The sequence below is a fragment of the Nymphalis io genome, chromosome 28, assembly GCF_905147045.1.
Source record: "Nymphalis io chromosome 28, ilAglIoxx1.1, whole genome shotgun sequence".
Lineage (NCBI taxonomy): Eukaryota > Metazoa > Arthropoda > Insecta > Lepidoptera > Nymphalidae > Nymphalis > Nymphalis io.
The window spans coordinates 7,929,398-7,953,540 of record NC_065915.1 but is presented as its reverse complement, the minus strand read 5'-3'; the positions used below and the strand labels follow the sequence as shown (position 1 = coordinate 7,953,540).

General features: G+C 33.8%; 4 protein-coding genes across 4 annotated transcripts; 1 reads left to right on the top strand and 3 right to left on the bottom strand.

Annotated features, from left to right (window-relative positions):
• Window positions 1-32: 32 nt before the first annotated feature.
• Window positions 33-1,623, top strand: LOC126778986 (uncharacterized). Its single transcript, XM_050502734.1, has 2 exons — window positions 33-112; window positions 1,040-1,623. The coding sequence occupies exons 1-2, from the start codon at window positions 65-67 to the stop codon at window positions 1,571-1,573; spliced, it is 582 nt and encodes a 193-aa protein (XP_050358691.1). The 5' UTR covers window positions 33-64; the 3' UTR covers window positions 1,574-1,623.
• Window positions 1,624-2,000: 377 nt separating this feature from the next.
• LOC126779042 (uncharacterized) lies at window positions 2,001-4,362 on the bottom strand. Its single transcript, XM_050502791.1, has 2 exons — window positions 4,313-4,362; window positions 2,001-3,696 (listed from the first exon to the last, which is right to left on the bottom strand). The coding sequence occupies exons 1-2, from the start codon at window positions 4,358-4,360 to the stop codon at window positions 2,050-2,052; spliced, it is 1,695 nt and encodes a 564-aa protein (XP_050358748.1). The 5' UTR covers window positions 4,361-4,362; the 3' UTR covers window positions 2,001-2,049.
• A 1,409-nt stretch (window positions 4,363-5,771) lies between these two features.
• On the bottom strand, window positions 5,772-6,708 carry LOC126778980 (uncharacterized). The gene is made up of 2 exons (XM_050502723.1): window positions 6,635-6,708; window positions 5,772-6,499 (listed from the first exon to the last, which is right to left on the bottom strand). Exons 1-2 carry the CDS (start codon window positions 6,683-6,685, stop codon window positions 5,786-5,788), a joined length of 765 nt encoding a protein of 254 aa, XP_050358680.1. The 5' UTR covers window positions 6,686-6,708; the 3' UTR covers window positions 5,772-5,785.
• A 13,032-nt stretch (window positions 6,709-19,740) lies between these two features.
• On the bottom strand, window positions 19,741-23,780 carry LOC126779041 (uncharacterized). The gene is made up of 3 exons (XM_050502790.1): window positions 23,665-23,780; window positions 21,291-22,176; window positions 19,741-20,837 (listed from the first exon to the last, which is right to left on the bottom strand). The coding sequence occupies exons 1-3, from the start codon at window positions 23,704-23,706 to the stop codon at window positions 19,741-19,743; spliced, it is 2,025 nt and encodes a 674-aa protein (XP_050358747.1). The 5' UTR covers window positions 23,707-23,780.
• Window positions 23,781-24,143: the final 363 nt, after the last annotated feature.

Sequence of the window (24,143 nt, the reverse complement as noted above, 5' to 3'; positions counted from 1 at the left end):
TAAGAAATCTTTGATTTTCATAAAACCTTCTTCGTCGAGTGCATTCACATCTGTAATAACTGAAATGGAAAAATTGCTTATATTTTTCTGTTTTGCAACTTTTCAAATTCCAGTAAGTTAATTTCTATTACCTTTACTAATTTAATAGGAAGTAGAATTAATTAAGTAATTTAATTATAATTTAGACTATATTTCAGTTAACTTTGTATTGTTGATTGCTTAATAAAATATGTAGACGCCATCTTGTTTTGCAATTAGTTGAAAAATATTTCGTTTAAAAATTTAAAATCCAAAATCAAAACATATTTGTCAGCTTCAATTGTCAATTAATCAAATATTAAATTTAAAATGTTTTAGTCTGGTCAATTGCGTAACTATTAAAATATATTTTAAATTTAATATGCAATATAGTACACTAGAAAATTATATAAAACGTGATAACTGAAGTCATAACCTTTGTAATTCACACTTAATCCAAAAAAAATGAGTTTTGTACGTAAAAACGGCCTCTTTTACGTATGTGGAGCACGAAACGCTTTAATACATTTATAAGTGGCGTGAAAATTATACCTTAATCTTTAAATATTGGAGCAAGAGATTATAATAAGAAAGGTCGCAATGAAAAATTACGGTATTATTTACCTTAAAAATAATGATGCTCTAGTATTTTTGCATGTTATAAGGTGCTTAATATTTTATTATGGCATAGTCATTAAGCCGTCTGGGTAGGTGTCATTCACTTATCAATTTTCGTTTTTCGATATATTTTTTTAATATTACTTTTCGACCGCGACTTTGTCCGCATGTTCGGAGTTCACTTGTTAGGTATAAAAAATAGCCTAAGTGTAAGTATAAAAAATATAGCCCATCTGGGCTATATTTTTTATTTTGTTTTATCTAAAACATCTAGAGATTGGCTGTGCCTATTTTTAAATCTTCAGCCAATCTTTTCTTGACTCATAAAGGTAATGCAATACTTACAAAACTGGTCTGTATTTTTTTTTTCTATTTTACAATTAATTATTTTTTTTAATTTCAGGATGTCATTTCGCAATGTCTGAACCGTCAACCACAAAACTTCGTATTCAACAGGCAAATACCAGAAACAATCATTGAAGCACCACTTAATAACCCCTTATCGTATCAACAAACAATGATAGAAAATCCAAATGCTCTACCTATGATACCACAACTAGTACCATCAGCTCCCACCACAATCATCACAGATTGCACGCCATCAGTGTGCCAGAACTTAGCAAATACCATCCAGCTGATGATAGTGTGTAATTTGCTTAAAAACACGAAGGGTGGCTCAGAATTAGCGGCTCAGTTGGCGTCACCGATTATTGGTGAAGCTCTTTCGTCACCAGCGTTTTCGTGCGGTTGTCCTGAAAGACATTTTCCCAATCCTGTTCCTAATATAATCTCTCCTGCTATAAATTTTCCTAATTTATATCCAGGCATGATAAATCCTAATATAGCACCTGGAGTTTCTGTATTTCCAGGTCCAGGTGTTGCTAATGTAAACAATAACGCTTTAATTGGAAATATTCTTGGTATGTTAGGTAATTGATCGATTTTATCTGTAAGTTATCATAATTGTTAATAAATTATTGAATAAATTGTTTTTTTTTTCTATTTGTATATTACCTCAACACAAAATTTAAAAGTTTTTTTTTTTTTTTTCATATTGTTATTATCAGAACTAATGTTGCTGGATAGTAAATAAAATAGGTTTATAATTATACGCATAAATTTTCAATAGTTTATGTTATTTCAGGTTAGGTTAATAACTTAACTAAAAATAGCTATAATCCATAACTATTATATACATGTATAAATTGATGATAACTAGTTAAAATGTAAAAAAGCTGACCTAATACCAATAATTATTATTTTGATATTGCAATTGAATTATACAAACATGAGAATTCTAATATATATTTGTCAAATAAAATAATACATATTAAATTGTGTATTATGCAATAAAACAGTGAAAATTCAATAATAATATTTTATTACATAAAGATATAACAATATTAACAATATTTAATAATAAAAACTTTTTGGGAAGCCGTTGCACCCACAACCACAAGACTCAAACGGTAATGCTTCTACGTTGAAACTGACGCAAGGCACAGTTGTCGGCATGTAACCGAAATTGCATGTCAGTTGAGCTGGAATAGCAGGCGGGAGTAACACCTCAGCAGCTACAGGTGCATATGGCCCAGTTGGAGCAATAATTTCCTTTACATTACCAAAGAAATTCGGAGCAAAAGGATTAGGCGTGATTACTTCTGGTATATAACCGGGATTGAAAGGACTAACAGAAGAAATAAATTCTGAGATACCACCATAGAACGGTGAGAATGGTGAAGGGGTAAGTACTTCGGTTACTCCACCAAAGCATCCAGTGTTATATGACGAGAAAGGCGAAATTACTTCTGTAACACAGTAATTAGGCATGTATGATGGCGGAGTAATGACTTCAGTCACTCCATTAACACAGCCAGGTGCAAAGGGTGAGACTATTTCCGTCACACCTCCATAAAAGTTCGGTGTGTATGGGTTTGAACTTATAACTTCAGTCACACCTCCAATACAACCAGGATTAAATGAGGCCACTGGTGTAACAACTTCTGTGAAGCGGTCAAAGTAATTATTTGTGAACGGGTTTTGTGCAAGTACTTCTGTTACACCGCCGCAATAATTAGGACCACATGTTGGGGTAACAACTTCTGCGAAGCGGTCGAAGTAGTTATTTGTGAACGGGTTTTGTGTAAGTACTTCTGTTACACCGCCGCAATAATTAGGACCACATGTTGGGGTAACAACTTCTGCGAAGCGTTCGAAGTAATTATTTGTGAACGGGTTTTGTGCAAGTACTTCTGTTACACCGCCGTAATAATTAGGACCACATGTTGGGGTAACAACTTCTGCGAAGCGGTCGAAGTAATTATTTGTGAACGGGTTTTGTGCAAGTACTTCTGCTACGCCGCTGTAATAATTAGGACCACATGTAGGGGTAACGACTTCCGTGAATCCTCCAAACACATTATTTGACGGAAATTGTTGTACACATGGTGTTGTTGAAATTACTTCTGTAGCACCCCCGTATATGTTAGGATTGAGTGTTGCTATATTTGTATTGAAGCCTATATTAGGAGCAATAATTTCTGTTATCCCACAGGGCGTTGGTGCAATTGTCTCGGTGTATCCACTATAGTAATTGGGAATGAATGTTTCAGAAATACCGAATGGATTAGAGCAAAAAGTTTCGGTGAAACCACCGAAAAGGTTCGGTGTGATAGTTTCTGTAACTCCTCCATAGCAAGTAGGGGTGATAGTTTCGATTAAGGGGACGCATGGAGGTATAGCTTCTATAGGAGTGGGGCAGGGCGCAACAACATCAACTACAGGGGAACACAATGGACCAAATCTTTCAAATATCGGTGCAAATGAGTTCAGTAATGCATTCGGAGCAACCTTCGATAGTCTGGACTCGATGAGGTCGCTCACTATTAATAGCTGTAAGGCATTTGCTAAGGCGTTCGACACCGAGTTATCGACTACCGTCGTCGCGACCACTGGAGATGTGACGACTTGTGGTGCAGTTAAATATGGTCCGTTGGTGAGCAGCTGTGGACTCGTCACGACGGTTGTCGGTCCAGAGCCCCCACAGTACTGTGATTGAACCTGAAACTATAATAAAACATTATTCAATAAAATCACAATTATTTTGTTAATTTTTGAGGGAGCATAATACTTGATATTTAACTAATATTACTACCATAATATACTCCGCCTTTATAATGTATACACGCATAAACATAAAAAGCATTGGAACTGTTCTCCTTAGAACCTCCAATCTTCGGTTAAAAATCAAATGTGGGTCATCTCGGCTCAGCGGTTAGAAAACTATTCTGTTTAATACGTTTCAATAAAATATAATGCTTATATTATAAACCACACTTCCGTTTGACGTCCGGTAAAGTTTTAATTTGCATTATAAATTTAATTTAATGGACCGTGGAACACTTTGAACTTCTCTTCTATTAAAGCTGTGCCTCGGGAATATGCAAGTGTTTTATTCAGAGAAATGTCTCTTGCATTACTCGGAATGAAAATATTCATTTTTAAACCTGCTCCCAAAGCTATGATAAGTTTTTTCGTAATAAATGCGGAAAATAGCTAAGAATAATTGAAATATTTCACTTTTCTTTCTCAAAAGCAGACATTATTATTGCATAATAAACTGTTTATGTCGGGCACATCTTCGGATGAAAATAATTAAATAAAAACAAAAACATACCTGACAAAATGTCACGAGGCAGGTGAGGACTAATATTATGTATTCCATTGTAGTTTTTGTGACATAAATGACACACTGATACCGTATATATACATTTATATAGGTTACAGTGCGCAACACTTCGATACTAATGTTGCATAAAATGATAAATGTGAAATTTGGTTATATGAAATAATGTTACATTATTTCTATATATATGAAAGATTATATTAATTACATTTAGTGTTATTTTATTAAATAAACAGCGATCATGTTTTCCAATACAGGCAACACTGGCTGGTTATGATACTTGTGCTGGTGACGGTAATCACTTGCTAATGGGCCTTAATGGTAAGTAATCACCATCGCCCACAGACATTGGCATTGAAAGAAATATTAACCATCCCTTAAATCGTCAATACGCCACCAACCTTATCGAGTATCTAATAAGTGGGTACCTACTCAGACGAACTTCCACAAAGCCCAACTACTAAGTAAAATCAGGTAAAACTGGGCACTGTTTATTCTCCTATGCTTCAGAAAGCACGCAAGGCTGTTGGTCCTATGAGGTGAGTGAGGGAATAGTGAGTGCATCTGTGCGTGCCGCCGTCATCCGAGTCGGTCAGAAAGATCAATAAATAGACATATGTTTACATTGGCATGTATTGATTCAGTTAAATCCAATCATTGTTGCCAATCACCGCTAAGCTTTGCATATCACATAAGGGTTAGAGCTAAACTATCAAAATGTTACTCTTACTTGATTCCTTGCTCGATAACATAAGCTCTCTGACAGACACCCAAGAGAAGCCTTTTTATTTTATCACGGTTTTACTTATTACCGTCGATCAATGATTTCGCTAAGCACTGTTTCCTTTCTTTTTGTCGACTTTGATTTGATATTCGAAAGAAGAAGACGTAACATTACTGGACTAGTCATCCCCTAAAGAACATTAATTATAGTTAAAGGTTAGTATTTTAATAAAAAAATACGCTTTTACATTCCCGTAATGTTGCTAAAATTACGTAAATCAAATTTATTATTTTAATATTATTGCGAATACTATATACGTTTTACTTTCGTTTCCAACGTTAATCATAAGAATATTAAATAGTAAGGTATAGACAGTTACATGATCGAAGGGTAATTATTAATCTTGTAGGTTCTATATAATTTTTTTCCATCATAATTCTACATTTATTGATTTTTCCCTATTAAGGTAACAGAAAGTAAAGACAGTAAAATAAATGACCTGATTGTAGAAGCCACCTCTCCCCTTAAGGAAAATATGCTAAGGAATTAGGAGTTGCATAACGCAAAATATGAAAATAAGTTTAATCGGAGGAGATAATTTTTTTAGGCTCTTTCAAAATTAACGTAAAACATAAAATAAACTATTTCATAAAATAAACAACTATACTTTCATTAACATTTATTCTAAAAAATAACAATTAAATAAATATTATAGATTAACGACCAGATAACACACATTTTCAAAAAAAATCCATTGAGAATAAGTCTCTATTCAAATCTGCCGCCAATATTGCGGCGTATGGACTTTGGAAATCTTTTTTAGACAAATAGGATGACGTGATAGCTTCTGACAACGGCACACTACTTGCTATAGCATCGTATGGTGACATCAAGTTAATACCAGATCTAGAAAACGGTGAAGCTGAGTGCGACCCAAAGGAAGGTAAGCCCACCATACCTTTAGACATAACGTCGTTACCAAAGTTTGAAGAACCTAAGAACTGAGCGTTAGGCATTTGGAAAGGTGCTTCATGATCATGGACGCTCAATTTACTATTTACCGGTAATGTCATTCCTAAAATCGTTTCCGCTAAAGGTGAAACTAAATGATTTGGCTCAGGTGGCGGATTGTTTATAATATTATTTACAATTAAAAGCTGTAAAGCAATCGCTAAATTATTAAGCACATGGGAGTCTAAGTTCCCTGAACATTTGTTCGGTATTTCTAAATTATTTGGTGTTGGAATAGTCTTGATATTTGTTACGTCTGGTGGAGCTCTAGATGGTTGAACTTGTACCAAAACTGGTTCAGATTTCTTGTACGTAGGATGAGCGTAGTTCGACGGATAGTTATGGTATTCACGTTCTGTAACGTAAGGCTTCTGCGGAATTTGCGCCGACTCTCTTGTGACGTAAGGGCTCAGGGAATATGGCTGCATGTATGACGACATAACCTTAAAAAAGTCAATATGAATTGATCTATATTACAACAATGAAATAAAAAAAGAATAATTTGGAAATTATGTGAGTAATCGATTTCTTTAATTATAAACAAATATAATATTACTAAATAATATTTTAATAATTACCTTAATAATTAGAAATTGCGTTACAAACAGTTGAAATAGTTTTGAAGTCATATTATCGCCTATTTTCTATGAGAGTAATATTAAAATGATATTATATATTAGTACATTAGCTCATATAGATTTTGATTTATCTTAATTTCCTATCGGGCACGTCTTTAAATCGTTATATCAGCGTTTAGGAAAGCATTTCATTATCTGTTTCGATATAAGATACTGTATAATAATACATGATGTGTAAGCGACTTTGTAAAGTACAAATGACATAATTTCTCTGTTCGAAGCGTTCGATTAAATAATAATTACAATATGAACTAAAACGCGTATTTGTAATCATTGCGCGCGGGTGCAACCTACACTGCTGGGCTAAGGCGTCCTCTCCTTGAGGAAAAGGTATGGAGCTTATTCCATCACGGTGCTCCAATGCGGGTTGGTGGAATACAAATGTGGCTGAATTTTAATGTAAATAGACACATGCGGGTTTCCTCACGATGTTTATCCTTCACCGTCAAGCATGAGATGAATTATAAACACAAATTAAGCACATGAAAACTCAGTGTTACTTGCCCGGGTTTGAACCCTCGATCATCGATTAAGATTCACGCGTTCTAACCACTGGGCCATCTCGGCTTAATTTAACAGTAAGGCTAATGGCCTCTTATATAGCCTTACAGCCTTTCTCAATCAATATATCAATATTATACTTCGATTCAAATTCTGTGAAATTATCATAAAAAATATCGTGTAGTTTTTTGTTATTTACCGCCAATTGGGATATCTCTGTTGAGAATTGGTCTAATAGCAGAAATAGATCACTAAGCTATCATAATGTGTATCTAGAACAATGAAATTAAATTTAAACGATACTATAACTGCTTCCAATATACGTGAACAAAGTGATAACAGTTACTTTGAAAATAAAAATAAAAAGCTTTTCAAAATATTTGTGAAATACGCTGGCATCGGCACGTTGGACCGTATATCAGTAATAATAAAGGTAAATTTACGTTTACAGTTTTGTAACTGCACTTCGTGTCAACTATTTGCAACCAATTTATTTTGAGAAGTGATTGGTTCCAACGAAACAGCCAATACTATCAGCATTTGCTTGCGAAGACATAGAAGTTTTCCTGAAAGTGATACTGCTAACACTTGTGTTGTTCCTTGGAACAAGCAAACACTTGTAACTACCATTAGGCATTACCTATTACTACATTATAACAATTTTCTTAATTTATAATTCTATTTTAACATTTTTAGAAATTTACTTATGATTTTCTGTTATTTTCAATTTATGAATCTGGAAGTGCTATGTACACTTGTCATTGACGTGCATAATAGATATATTATTATTATTTTATAAGTTCATTTGTAAATTCTTTGTATGTATGTTGTAAGTGTACTTTTACAAATAAATAAATAGAAGATAAAAATTTAACAATTATTTTTTGTAGTGGTTACAAATATATGGATATAAATATATATCCTGATTTAATATAAGAAGTGGAAAGTGTGAGATTGGAAAGATATAATCAACGGCCCATACGTTCTAATCGCGAATAAGGTCGCCGCACGTGTGGAGTATAAAAGCTGTTACATTTTGATGTACTTGTCGTTCGTCAGAAACAAAGAGGAATGTAAAACGCAAAATGCGTCCAATTCGAAATGATATTCGGAGGGTCAATACAAGCAGGACGTGACGCGAATCGTGAACAACATGAAACTCATATTGTTCTACGTGTATTATGTTTACTTTCTGCCTCTTTGCTCTAGTGGGTTAAAAGGTTACAGACTACGGTCCTGGGTCGAAATACTAATCGCAATGGATTCTGGCTTACTCTCCGTACCAGCCCAGAGAGGATAAAGAACGTGTTTGGGTAGGGTAAGCTAGAAGTGAAAACACTAGAGTTGAATATAATGAAATAGAATTTTTATACAAATTTTTAATTTGCATACACACTGTTAATATAATTATTAGACTGATTTTGAACCGACAGTTTTCGGTTAAATTTCCGCTTCTAACCACTGGGCTGTTGGCTCATTTATTTATTTATCAAAACTTTACATAAATCATTACAGGACAAGGTTGTCCTAATTCAATAATGCAGCGCATATAATGACGCCATGTTAAATATGTTACTACAATATACAGGATATAGTCCAAAAGGCTATCCTTGTGAGCTCACTCAGCAGCAACAAAACAAATCAACCGTATTGGCAATCGCGTTGAGGCTGCGCAGCAATCTATGTAAAATATAATAATTTTTAGTTAAATTATGTATTGATAAGGAAATATAAAATTTACTAATTATCTTAATAAACGTGACAAAGGCAAGATATTAGAATAACTAATGGCTTGCAAGTTAATTTTATGAAACTGCTATCATCGATGAAATTGATTGCATCTTCACAATTGTATCGACATGTACTGACGAACGTTGATATCAGCGGAATCCATTGTGTAACTCTGACAGATGGTCAGGGCGGGCAGATTGTATGCTGACTACTGTGCACTGGTCTTTGGTTCAATCTTGCTTATGACAGTTTAAATTAATTTATACAGTAGAAGTAGCGTAGAAAGTGAAAAAGCTCACCTTATCGAAGTAAAAACTACTAGTTTGTTAAAAAGTATCCAAAGCGCCTTTAAATAATAGTACCTTAAAATGTTTTTAACCTTTACGGCATGGTGGTACGTCTATCCTCTGATATATGTATATGTATTAACATGACATATATACGTCTGCCTATAAGATGATAAATAATGGAATAGCTAGTATTTAAAAATGTTGGACAAGAATATTTTCTTCTTTCGTACCTTTTTTTATAATCCCCTTTATTAGCTTAGTAATAATAATAGTAGTTTATATGTAAGGGACGACCTAATGGGGAAATCCTCCTTCATTTGTGTCGACTGTACTGTGATTATTGTGTATGTATGTGATGTGTGTGTGTGTGACTCTACTATAATTCCAGAATCAAACAAAAATAATCTTCGTTTTTTTTTTATAATATAAGTAGGCGGACGAGCATATGGGCCACCCAATGTTAAGTGGTCACCAATGCCCATAGACATTGGCATTGTGAGAAATGTTTACCCTCGCCCACATCGCCAATGAGCCACCAACCTTTGGAACTAAGGTGTTATGTCCCTTGTGCCTGTAATTACTCTGGCTCACTCAACCTTTAAACCGGAACACAACAATACCAAGTACTGCAGTTTTGCGGTAGAATATCTGATGAGTGGGTGGTACCTACCCAGTAGTCTGGGTAAGGTAAGCTAGTAGCTTGCACAAAGCCCTACCACCAGTGAAAAGTGTTTCTTGGTGAGCATATTCAATATTCACTATGATGTATTTATTAGGGAACAAAAATGACTACCATGTACATAATACGTTACTAATGATGAAGTCTAGAAGATATCACGGATAGTAGAATTTTATACGATGAGTCATTCAAAAGCCGCTGCAGAACACTACGAATAACTGATAGTAGTGTAAATATTTGAAGATGACAGGTATTTTAAACGTCAACTTGACACTTCTACTATCCGCAACCTAAACAAATTGTTTTTTTTATAGAACAACCATGATTTAACCGTTAAAAATTAAAATGCAATGACAAAAAACAAAATAGACTTTATATCAAAATATATTTATTAACAAATAATAAAATAAATATACAAGAATTAATTAATCAATAAATGTAATTATACGTGGGCAGCCCCACGTAATCCAGGGGATAGGAGTCACAGGGGCCCGGCAGCGTGCTGCTCAGGAGGTTACTTACTACCAAAAGCTGCAAGGCATTAGCTAAGCTGTTAGCTACACTGCTGTCTTGGATGACAGTGGGGGCATATCCATATCCTTCCTGTATAATAGGGCCTGGCATGAGAGGCCCGGGATAGATAGGGCCGGGTACAGTTGGTAGGAGGGGCAACCCTTGCTCACGTAGTAACAGCTGGTTAGGGATGAGGCCTTCGACAACAGTTTGGCCGCAACCCGGAACGACTCGATTTACACATTGACCTAAAGCATTCTGAAATGAGATTTAACATTGATTAAGTAACAGCTTATTACTCTCCCACAGCTGGGCTAAAGCCTCCTTTTCTGTAGTGCTAAAGGCTTAAAGTTGGATTGACTCGTATTGATGAACTCGTATTTAAACCTCATATTTTATTAAAATATGAGTGTTTTAACCACCGTCAGTTGCCAGGAGAATATACCTAATTTGCATAGACCTATTACCTCGTAATGTGAGCCCTCATTAAATAAATTTAATTTCTAAGTTACAGACATTTCGCTCATTAACTATTTAGAAAGGTATATTGCGCTGATCCATAAATATATATCTATTTTTGTTAGCCATTTCCAAAATAAGGTATTGTAAGTATTTTAATAACAATAAACGTATGTATTCAAATTATTATATAAGTATATTATATAAGTTATTAGTTCGAGTTGATTTTATTTTTACTTAACATTAATTTAAATTTTTATAAAGAGGGTTTATATATATAGTTGAAGTATAAAAATTAATTTGATTAATATAATTAGGAGCAGCGTGGTGAAAAAAGCTCCAAACCTTCTCCTCAAAAAGAGGAGAGGAGGCCTTTAGCCCAGCAGTGGGACATTCACAGGCTGTTACGGTAAAGAGGGTTTAATATGTAAACGACTTAATAAAAAAGTGTCTTTTTCTCTTATAGAAACCGATTTATAGCCGGCGGATATATAAGAAAATACACTCAAATAACAAAGACGAATTGATAAGCGTTTTTCAAGACAGCTAAATAATATCAGTAATACAAACTAAATAATAAAAATAATATTATTTATAGTTTTATTATCTAATTATATTTGCATTAACGGCTTGTGAATGTCCCACTGCTGGGCTAAGGCCTCCTCTCCTTTTTTTGAGGAGAAGGTTTGGAGCTTTTTTCACCACGCTGCTCCTAATTATATTAATCAAATTAATTTTTATACTTCACTAAAACAGAATTGGAAAATTTTAATATAATTATATTAATAATATATAATTCCGTTTGACTTATCTATTACCTGCATCACAACCGACGAGATGGCGAGCAGTAAAACGAGACGAGCGGCCATTTTGTATGTACGTGAGTATTAATTCGAATCTCGGAACGTAATGATCAATAAAATGAAATACTATTATTTATATCTAATTATTATCAGATATTTTCGCAATGTTTATTTTTTTATTAAAAAAATGATAACATCACGTTTTATTATAATCTGTTATCTGTTAACAATTATGAAAGATTTTAAATGATACGAATGTAATAGATAATTTTGAAATATTACAAAAAAAATAATAGATGATTTTGTAATTAATTTTTAACTAAATATAGGTACTCGTTGTTCCCTTTAAAATATTTTTTAAGGGATATTAATGAATTGAGGGATTATTGTGTACCTTATGCGAAGGCATCATTGTCATTGTCCGTAATATTTTTTAGATAAACCTTCTTCTTCCTAGCATTTTCCTGGCCTAGTAGCGGACCCTAGCCGCATCCCTGCATCTTTTACTCCACTTTGCCTGATCTAAAGCATCCTCCTTAGTGAGATCGGGCTCCTCAAGACATCAAGCCAGCTCTTCTTGGGCCTGTCGCGGGATCTAGGCCTTCGACAACAAAGTCCAGGCATCGGTTTCCGACATAATTTAGACATACACATTTTTACTTTACTTTATACACACAAAGTACACTACTGCCTAAATAAATGTACAATTATGGCAACCTTATCGCTACATAGCGATCTCTTCCAGGTAACCAACGGTGTAAGTAATTACAGATAGGATATGAGGTAGGTGGTGGTATGAATAAAATAATATTAATATTTAATTAAAACAAAACCAATATACAAATGTAAATATAAAATACACATATTATATATCAATAAATAAATTATATTATCAGAACATACAAAATTACAAGCATGTGATATAAATACATACTATATACAGCAACAACGAATAAAACAATAAGTCATGTGCCCAACATTCGATTATTTTACTCTTATTAGAAAAAAGAGTTACCAAACAAAGAACAAAACAAAAATACAGGAGTAAAACACTGGTACCGAACTGTTTTGCATTATATAATATATGTATATATATATTATTATTAACTAATATTAATGCACATTTATACAGCACCCAACCTTTATTCAATACCCAACCCTGCCATGCGCACTCGCGAGGTGTGTGAGGGTCTAAAGCACTACACTGTCCCTGATATGAACTCTGTCGCGCTACGAGTAGGATACGGCGCGGGCCCCATGGCATCCCCATACGTGTCACGGCCACAGGGTAAAAATCCTACATAACCGGATATAACGGCCTAAGAGAGCGTCATGCTGTATGCCGTCACGATATACTGGTCGGCCTGAGGTGCGCCAATAGATGTGTCAGACTAAAAGCGACAGCCTGTAAATTTTGTTTATTTTAGCTAAGATAGTTTAGTGGTCCATCTCAGTTTTCCAACTGGGGTTGCCGATTCGCACACCATTCCTTCTATCGGAGTACAGAGACTGAAGAACACTATTTCTTGATGCTTATGTGTCTGAGAGATTTTCAGGAGTGCCATAAGCCATACCATAGCAGATTTCACATCTTCGCTTGCAGTTTTGCGTTTTATAACGGGCACGTCTATACATTCTTCCTTTTAACCAGTGAGTAAACCTGTCTACTGCAGCAGCTTTAGGGCCGGCATTTCTTCACTTCGATCGAGTACCCTTTGCATCAAGAGCAATGAGTACCTTTTTATTTAAGCAAAAGTGCGATTTTGTTTGAATAACTTCCTGTTTTGGTTTTTGTATCTGTGACGTAATTGGGTCATTAGCACTAGGCAGTTCGCGGTCATCGCACCACGTTAGTGGCTCGCTGTCTACCGCAGCTGGTTTCGCTGACAGGTGAAAACTGAACCGCGGCGCTTCAGCATTTAAATGATAACGATGATAAACATGAACTGTATTATTGACATAATTTTATTATTATTTATAAATTATATTTTTGCGTAATTCGGCAGAATTTCGGCGTCTAAGCCATAAAACTTTTAATAAAAATACGATATTTATTTTCAACGACATAATATCTTGGAACTTTGTGACGTCTACGTGGTCATAAGTCACCAGTGGTAGTTTATATAAATTGTAAAATTATAGTAGAGAGAGAGAAAAAATACAAGTTACTTAATAAGAGAGAAAGAGTGCACCCTAAGGTACTCCCTTGGTTAATACTGACTAAATAACAAGCGATGTTTCAAAATATTATATTACGGTGTTGACAATCTTCAAAGGAGAAGGTAAGCTCCAAACCTTCTCCTCAAAAAGAGGAGAGGAGGCCTTTAGCCCAGCAGTGGGACATTCACAGACTGTTACGGTTACGGTAATCTTCAAAGGCATATAAATAAAATAAGCATATAAATAAAACATTAAGCGCAGTAGGAATTGTAACCTAAGTTCGATTTATTTGTCACAGTATTAATTTACAATCTAAAATAAACAACATTAATTTTAAAGGTTTTTTTTTTAAATAAAAATTGTTTTTGCAATTTCCGCAGTGATTCGAGAAAAGTTATTAGATATTTGAATGAACACATGCAGTATGTTGTGTTACAAAATGAGATTGAGCCAAACTAATTATAATATGATAATATTTGCTTATATCCAAGTGTAAGACTCCGCTAAGTCTATTCACGATTCACTGGGGAAAAAGGAACGTTTCTGTAATAAAATTCGCAACAGCCTTACGAATTAATAATTGTCAATCTGATTTCAGAATGACATATAATGCAAGTGATATAAAAGCATAGAGTTAGTGTACATACGTTGGGTTTCATGCAGGATCAAACCTGTGTAATTGGTAGAAAACAGTTACTACATAGTCTGATCATATGGTAATTTAAATTTTATTTAACTTATATTATTTTATAAACTTGTAAAAAAACTATTTAAAAATGACTGTAGGAGTCTACTTGAATAAAGAACTTAGCAATTTAATGGTGGGTGGGTAAAATTCTATTATGATATTTGTGAAATGCGAGTGGCGAGTGTTGAATATTTTAGAACAGTTTTGCACAAATATTTAATCAGTATTTAGTTTATGATTTATTTATTTTTGATATCGACCAAATTCAACGGATATCCGAACAATTGGTGTCCGGATTATGGAGTCTATTGTTTAATCTATTAATTAAAATAGACTTTGAACCTTTAAGGAGTCACGTCTTTTCCAAGGCCTTTATTGTAATAAGAAGCAATAATTTTTAAATATCCCACTGCCGAGATAAATTTGTAACCTTCTCTTAAAAAGAAGAACGTTTAGATTTTTTTATATAACGCTTTAATGCAACCAGCATTGAAAACATATTTGGTAGATTTCACCCGACACATGCTCGTCACGATGTTTAGCTAAACCGCCGAGAATTGATTGAAGTGACAATTTAAGGACATGAAAACCCGGTGCTTGTCCGGAGTCGAACTCGCAATCTTCAGTTAATTCACGTGTTCACTGTAGTATTTCAATATTATTGCAATATCTTTATGTAATACTAACCCGATTAGAATTCATTTGGTAACGTTACCCAGTAATACGATTTTACGAAAGATAGCTCCAGTTCATAATAATCGTTTCAAGTTCATTGTGTCATTTACGCGAGAACTTTCCGATATGATGTTAGTGGTCTCTTGCTGTTGGCTGTTAATGTATCAGGTGAATATATATCATTTACGTTACTATGAACTGAGACCTCCGAATGGAATCAGAATTCAATGGTAGTGCTTTGTCCAAGCCCATCTGGGTAGGTACCACCCATACATACTCATCATATACATATATAGACTATCGATTAGTTGATGGATCGGTCATAAATTCTACCGCCACACAGCAAAATGTATTGTTCGTTCGGGTTTGATAGATGAGTGCGCCAGCAAATATAAGAAGAACGGACATAGCATATTTTTTTTTGTGGATAAGGTGGGTGGCACTTTGGCGATTTAATTAATAGATAATATTTCTTACAGCGCCAATGTATATGGATGGTGGTGGTTAACAAAATATGACATATGATGAGATCAATTGTAATGTAATGCGACTGTTTAAAAATAAATTTTGATACATTTTATTTGCAAATCTGCAGGAACGCGGGGCATTATAATATGTATTTTGTTTATTTAACAATAAAACAAATGTTATCGCTGTCTATACTCACATTTTGATTTAATTTTTTTTACTATATCTTGCTAATTAATCATAACAAAGTTTTCTATTATTTAGCTACTTACAAAACATACATAAATGATATATAGTGCACTTATATAAATTCTAACGAGATCCTTCTCGGTAGACTTTATATTCAGCGACAGAAAACTTATTATTTAATTTTTTTTAAATATATAATAAGCTATTTACAGTACTGGCTAATACTCAGTGTGTATTTGAAATAATCTACGATTAATTTATTAATCAGCTTCCATTTCCAAAATTAATAATCTGCAATGCAAATGTGTTCTTGATTGACAGATCTCTTATTACTGACATGAATTTATTTAATTCATAAAAATGTATATAATTTTAAAATTATTTTCAGCCATCTTCTGTTCGACCAGATGGAATAACCTTGCCCGTTACATCTTTAATTTACAAATCTTCACCGGCAAATCAAAAGCCGTTGTCGATATCGTTTACACCAGACTTGTGTAATGGAACACCAACGCCCTACAGCTCATCGGCGTCCAGATCGATTGAATCTGTCAACATTCCTACTGAATTCCTACATGAACCTTGTATAGTACAAGAATCCCAGCCTCCTTTTAAAACGGTTTCAATATCGACACCTCTCAATCCTGCAATTGATAAACCATTACAAATACAATCATTTACTCCAAATGCAGCATTTATACCTCAAACATTATCGTCTCCTCAAATCGACTCATCGTATTTGGAAAATAGTAACTTTGTCAACTCTTATGTTAGTTTGAATGATTGTACACACCAACTGGTTCCGCCTGTTGTGCAATACAAGCCTAGTTACGTAATAACTAGAACAGATAATTGTAATAATAAAATTAAAATCCCTTTAGTACCTGTAATGCTCGATAATTTACCAAGTAATATTCATAAAGTTAAAATCGGTGATTCAAAACCAATATTTATCGATTGCACTAAACCAACAAAAAGTTATCAAATACCTTCAATTCTCACTCCACTAAATCCTTTAGCGATACAAAATATAGAAAATCCTATAATTCCACCTAAATTGGAAATAGTTCAAAATTCAATATCAGAAAATCGTTTGAATCAAGCAAGAGAAGATTATGTAATCTCTAAAGGTTCGGCTGTTTTAGTAGAAAATCCTGTGACGTCTTATAATCCTAATACCAATATAAGACAACAGAAATTTAAAAATACAGCAACAACTGAAGAAAATAAAACAAACATCGAAGGTTCAGCTTTGACTGATAAAATAGTTTATCCAATCACTAACGTTGTATTCAATTATGGTCAGAATAATTTTAATCAGTTCCAAACAGCGAGTTCTCAGAAAACTCAGACTTGTTCTGCCATTCCACCACATGTTACACTAACTGATCATAAAGTAGGCTTAGAGTTGACTCCAATTGTCAATGCTATTCCGCCACAAACACAAAACAACATCAAATCACCTGATAATGTAATATGTTACTGTAATAATATTAATTTACCTCCAAAACCTGATACCAAATGTTATTTTTTGGGAACACCGACATCATCATCATCGTCATGTTTATTTAATCAAGCTTACGTCCCGGAAAAAGAATTACCAATAGTGCCTATATCGCAGCTTCCTATCGTTAATACAATTAAGAAACCACCAACATTACCGTGTTCTATATTAACAAGCGCAAATGGTTATGAAACCACAACAGATACACTTACTTCACAATTGAGTTGTTCATTGAACAGCATTATTTCTTTATTGACAGCGGGTTTATTATCAACTGTATTTGGAAAAACTCCTCCTGCTACTCCTGAATTTATACCTAATATTAAACAAACAGAGAGTCCATGTGATGATATTCATTTCCAAGAAACTGTTATAGATATTGCTACTCCTATTGCTAATCCTGACACGGTTATTTCAAATCCTCCATTTGATTCATGTCCTCCACCCATAGATTCTTCTGTAGTTTTGCCAAGTTCTGAAATAAATTTATCCTTCAAGGAGGCTGATTCAGAAGAATATTTAAGTGTACTTTCGGCTTTATCTGCACAAAGGGCTCCCAAGTGCAAGTCTTATTTAGCATCTATTACTATAAATATAATGCCAAGTTCAGACACAACGAATGATATTATAATTGTGATTTAAAGTTAATTGTCAAATGTTTGTTGTTAAGTTTTTGTTGTTGCGTTTAATATTAATGGAATAAGTTTTATTATAACTAACTTACAACTGTTTCATTTTGTTATCTAGTTTTATGTAATATAATAAACATTACCTATTGTGTACATTTTGTTTACTTTATCTTTCCTTCATAAGTTTCACAATATTTTTTTATTACTCAATATTGCATGATTTTAAATAATTTATAACATTTAATGTTCATGTCCAACGTTAATAACGTTTTATCAAAACAAAGTAAAATCCGTAAAAAATATCTGCGATTTCTAAATTGTGACAGATTGACAATCTTATATATGAATCATCAATATTTTATTAACCACGCTTAAATACATAATTGTATACCTTTGCGGATTAGTAACCAACATATACAAAAAAAAATGTTACAAAAATATCGGTTGGCAGCCATGAGACAACGTAACGAATGGCTCTCACTTCCACATATTGTTGTTTATGGGCAGACTATAAATACCATAGTCACATAACTTGTCATAGCTTTTAGCTGTGAAGTTATATTTATATTTAGCATTTTATATACATAGGGGCAGCCCTGACAAATATACCTTATTATTCTGACTTTCCCGATTTAAGAAAGAAACTGTATTTATATTCACAAATTTAACTTTTTTATTATATTTACATGAGCTTTTTTTAGTTCCTGTTTTATTCGGTGTCGAGCTTTTGATGTTAAGATTAACTGTGTTAAAAGTTTTCTTGTGAAAGCTTATTTTAATAAAAGTAAATTTATTATAATATAAGAAAAACGTGAATTATATTGTTTACAATAGAATCCTTAGAAGGAAAATATTCTTTATATGAGAGTTCCTCTGCTGTTAGAATCTCTTCTACTTTCAGTCTTACCTGTCCTGACCAACCCGCAATGGAGCAGCATGGCGAAATAAACTCCATAAAACCTGCTTCTTAAGAGGAAAAAGTACCTTGGCCCAACTGTGAGTCACTTAAAAACATAATATTAGTTGAATTAGTGAATTTAACTTTAGAATTAGGATTTAATTTGAAAATCTGGTTCTAAAATGAGTAACAGCTCCTAGCATAGGCCTCCTCTTCTGTTTGTGGAGATGGTTAGGAGTTTATTTCACCGAATCAGATTTCATCACAATGTCTTATCTCACTGCTTGGCACAAAAAAGTAAGTAAGTAAGTAACAGCCTGTAAATGTCCCACTGCTGGGCTAAGGCCTCCTCTCCCTTTTTGAGGAGAAGGTTTAGAGCTTATTCCACCACGCTGCTCCAATGCGGGTTGGTGGAATACACATGTGGCATAGTTTCAGTGAAATTAGGCACATGCAGGTTTCCTCGCGATGTTTTCCTTCACCGAAAAGCACGAGATGAATTATAAATAGAAATTAAGCACATGAAAATTCAGAGGTGCTTGCCCGGGTTTGAACCCACGTTCATCGGTTAAGATTCACGCGTTCTTACCACTGGGCCATCTCGACTTGGCACAAGCATGAGATGAATTACGAACTCAAATTATACACATAGAAATTCAGTAGTGCTTGCCGGGGTTTGAATTCGCAATTATGGGTCAAGATTAACGTGTGCCGTCTAATTATTCTAAAATAAAAAAGAAACAAAAATATAATATTAATCGTATATTCACTAAAGTTTTCGATTTCTTAACTTCTTCAAGAAACTTTAAGTAATAGTATTAAAAAGTCATAGACAATTATGGTCGGCTTGGTTCAGAAACTAATAGTCCTCCGGATAACCTAAAGATCTAGCTATAATGACAGTTGTATCTCCATCTCTTGAAAATATAATTTTCTCATCGCCGATATTCGTTTGTGTAAAATCAAATAATGTTGCCTCTTGTGTGTTCGGCGACGCGCCGTATTTCACGACCTTCGAATGTGCGAACACAGTTTCAACTTCATTATCGTGGTCTAAATTTTTAGATATTTCGCTCTGACGTTCATTTTGTATATGCTCGTTTTCTTTCCTAGGATTATCTCGATCCTTGTTTACCATTTCAGTTTTAAAATCAGGAAACTCAAGTGGAGGGGGAGTATGAAATTTTGTTTCTGAAGGATTTTCTTTATCTTTTAAAGTATCTTTGTGCCGTTGAATAGACTTTTTGCCTTTGATATTATTAACTTCTTGTTTCTTATTGTGTACATCATCGGACTTCCTCAATTTTTTTCCTTTGACGTGTTCATATCTTCTTTTTTCTCTACTCATTTTTGCCTTATTATCCGAAGCGTAATAGTATCGGTCGTGGAAATTATTATATTCATAATCCTCTTTACTTAAGTATAGATTGTCTGAGGTGAAATCAGGATAATATTCGTCGATTACGTCATTGTCATTTAGAAACGGAATGTCTTCATCACCTAACACCGGAGAAGCATACAAAGTTTCTTCTGAATTATCGATTGCATAAATATTAAGTGGCTTAATAATTTCTCGTGTAGGCTCAATAATTTCTCGTGTAGGCTCAATAATTTCTGATGGAGGCTCAATAATTTCTGATGGAGGCTCAATAATTTCTGGCAGAGGCTCAATAATTTCTCGTGGAGCTGCAATAATTTTTGGTGGGGTCTCAATAATTTTTAGTGGAGGATCAACAATTTCTGATGGTGCCTCGACAATGACCGGTGGAGACTCAATATCTGTTTTATCATTTTCGAATTCCTTAGTTAAAAAAACTTTTATAGTTTTATCTTGATTCTTTTCTATATTAGGTGATGTCTTTTCAGAAATTAATGGATCATTTATTTGGTCAATTTCTATGAATTGTGGTGTTAACACTACTACTTTTTCACAATCATCAGAAGTCACTTCGTGATCTTGGTTTTTGTTCGTACATTGTTTTTCGCTTGTGTTACTATTATTTGATTTTTGCTTTTTCTTACCTTTTTTTCGTTTTTTATTCGATTCATTGGATCTTATGTTAGATTGCGGTGGTGTTTGATACAAGTAATTAAAATTGTAAGGGAAATTACCCATTGGATTAAAATAGTTCGTGTTTAATTGTGGAAATGACATTAGACTGTTCAAGTAAGAAACTATATTTGCAGGACAGTCTCTCTGCATGTTTTGCTGATTATTACTACTGTGATGACGAGGGCGGTAATTATTGTTATTGTTATTATATTTGCGATCATAACAGTTATTACGAGTCCTTCGACTTTCTAGATTGGCACACTCTTCGTTAATATCAAAGCATACATCGACATCTGCAGTTTTCTTAGTGACTTCGTTTGTGTTAGAATTTAAAAGAATATCCTTATGCAGCTCACCTGTTGGTTCGGAATCTATACACTTTTCTTGACAAGTTTTAAGTTTTTTTTTCTTTTCAATCTTTTTGTCTGTTATTTTTGAGTTATCATCACTACGCCTAGTTGTAGTTTTAACTTCTCGTTGTTCTACAACCTCTTTGTCACTTTCATTTTCTAAAGCTTTTAGTTTTGAATTATGAGTTCTTTTTTTATCGGGCTTAAGGAGAAGATCATCCTCATCTATGACCTTAGAAGATTCTTGTTTCTGACATTTCTTTTTATTTTTTTTGGACGACTTTCGTTTACTTTTATTCACTTTACTACCTTCTTTTCTTTTAGCTTTCTTTTTCGGTACATCGTCGCCATGCTTATCACTCGTCGGTTTGTCATTAGTATAGTTATATGTATGTTTTTCATTTACATGTTCTATTTTTTTGTTCTTATGATTCTCTACTTCTGATAATTCATTATTTTTCATTTCGTTATCACCTTTTGTTAGTTTTTTCTTACGCGGATAATATTTTTCATTGGGAACACTTTGGTTTACTTTAAAATACTCTGGTGGCAATAATATGTAATTATTAACTACATTAGGCGTAGCTACATTAGGGTTAGCCACGTATCGTATAATTTCAATTCCATTTTGATCATAAACACGTGTATTTGCATCAGCAAATGAGTTTACTGTCGGACTTGCTATGACTTTGTAATACAATCGGCTTATTTGATCATTGTGTAAATAAGGGATTGTTTGGATTGTAGGTGGTATTTGATCTTGAACCACAAGTTGTTGTTGGTAAGGTTTATAATTCGATGGCGTTATCAACGGTCCGTCAGGTTGTCCGTAATTATGTACATACTTGACTTGAGGACATGACTGTAGTTCTTGCAAGGGATTAGTTGCCACCTGAAAGTAAACAGATCATCAATATATTTTGATACGTTCATTTGTTTCATTTTGAGATAAAATAATACAATGTAAGTTTTTTTATTTAAGCTTTTACTACCCTGTTTTTATAATTCTTATGGTAAGCTTTCTGTCAAAAGTTGTCTGAAAAAGATTGCTTATGGCGATAGGCCAGTTATGCACTCTTATAACAATTTATATATTATCCTTTGCTATGCTAATGTATTGTGTGTGCAATAAAATTGATTAATGTATAAACTAAGAGCCAACATGGTCCAATGGTTAAAACACTTGGTTGTGCTAACCGATGATCATAGGTTTAAATCCGGTACCATTGACTTTTCATGTGCCTAATGTTTACTAATATATATTGTACTCACTATAAAAAAATCCAATTTATTTTTACAGAACCTGGCTAGAGCATTATGATATTACAGACTCCAAAAAACACAAATACACTTGTACAACAGCAGTTGAAATAACAAAAAAAAAAACAATAAAAGAATGATTAGTAAGAAAACCTTACATAATAATTCAAATAATTCATTTCGTTAAAACTATGACGTCACTATAATACCAATATGGCGTCCGTGATACAAGACCTCTACGTCAGTTAACTGTTAACAGTTACATTATATATTTGAAATAAATTCAAATTAAAGCGATAAATTTATATATAAATTGCAACATAACAGCTATGTATGTAAGAGTGTAATTATTTCCTAGACGAACTATCTTACGTTTAAATATATTTAATTACGACGAGTTAAGTATCTTAATACTTAAATAGAGTAGTAATGGTGAAATAAAAAACAATGTCCCACTTTTAGGCTAAAGTTACCCCTCCTTAAACCTACTATAATATGGCTTTTTTTTATAGAATATGAAGGTGGACGAGCATATGGGCCACCTAATGGTAAGTGGTCACCAACGCTCTTAGACATTGGCATTGTTAGAAATGTTAACCATCGCCTACATCACCAATGCGCCACCAACCTTGGGAACTAAGATATTATGTCCCTTGTGCCTGTAATTACACTGGCTCACTCACCCTTCAAACCGGAACACAACAATACCAAGTACTGCTGTTTTGGGATAGAATATCTGATGAGTGGGTGGTACCTACCCAGACGAGCTTGCACAAAGCTCTACCACCAGTAGGCACCAGGCTTGGTCTGCTTGGTGGGCTTGGTTGTGGACATTTGGAAGATTTACATCTTCGTCCACGGCAGGTTTCCGCATTATGATTACTTTTATCGCTGAGCACGGAATGCGATATAAAGCACATGAAAATTAATTCGTGTTTGTCGTGGTCTTCAACGCATAGTCTCCTTTTAAGATTCGTGTTCTAACCACTGGATTTGGACAAAGGGGTTTACGTCTTAATTTCCAATGCAATGCTGGTCTATGGGCAGGGGTAACCACATCAAGTCCATTGATCCATTTGCCTTCTAAGCTTAAATTTAAAAAAAAAAGTTAATCACTCACCAATGTCAAACACTTCAGGATACATATCAATTTATACATCATTAACCATCGCTTGACACTTAACCCTCGAAGTAATAACGAGATGAAACCACATCAAAATCTTTTAGACTAATACGTGATAAGATTACTTCTCTCGTCTTATAAGCGGAGATAACGGACACTTTACTATCTGTGATTTGTTATTTTGATAACGATTAAACACGAATTATTATTAATTAATAATTTATATAACCAATAAATGAACTTAAAACTATACAAGACAAAAGACGAAAGCCAAAAATAGTCCAATTGTTCTAGACAAGTGAATCTGGAGTGATGGTCGCGGGTTCCGATCCATCAGGACACTGAGTTTATATGACTTGTGTTTAAAATTATATCAACCCACTCAATGGTGAAGGAAAACACCGCCTGCACTTGTCGAATAAATCTCATGTGCACCCTTGAACTCATGTTGGAGCGGCGTGGTGGAATAAACTCCA

Excerpts from the sequence above, each read along its gene's own strand:
- LOC126778980 (XM_050502723.1), bottom strand. The coding sequence starts at position 6,685 with ATGACTTCAAAACTATTTCAACTGTTTGTAACGCAATTTCTAATTATT. Across the intron at positions 6,500-6,634 it reads CGCAATTTCTAATTATTAAG|GTTATGTCGTCATACATGCA; the intron begins GTAATTATTAAA and ends GACTTTTTTAAG.
- LOC126779041 (XM_050502790.1), bottom strand. The coding sequence starts at position 23,706 with ATGATGTATAAATTGATATGTATCCTGAAGTGTTTGACATTG. Across the intron at positions 22,177-23,664 it reads TCCTGAAGTGTTTGACATTG|GTGGCAACTAATCCCTTGCA; the intron begins GTGAGTGATTAA and ends GTTTACTTTCAG. Across the intron at positions 20,838-21,290 it reads TATAGATTCCGAACCAACAG|ATCACGAAGTGACTTCTGAT; the intron begins GTGAGCTGCATA and ends ACAAAAACCAAG.
- LOC126779042 (XM_050502791.1), bottom strand. The coding sequence starts at position 4,360 with ATGGAATACATAATATTAGTCCTCACCTGCCTCGTGACATTTTGTCAG. Across the intron at positions 3,697-4,312 it reads GCCTCGTGACATTTTGTCAG|GTTCAATCACAGTACTGTGG; the intron begins GTATGTTTTTGT and ends TTATAGTTTCAG.
- LOC126778986 (XM_050502734.1), top strand. The coding sequence starts at position 65 with ATGGAAAAATTGCTTATATTTTTCTGTTTTGCAACTTTTCAAATTCCA. Across the intron at positions 113-1,039 it reads TTGCAACTTTTCAAATTCCA|GATGTCATTTCGCAATGTCT; the intron begins GTAAGTTAATTT and ends TTTTAATTTCAG.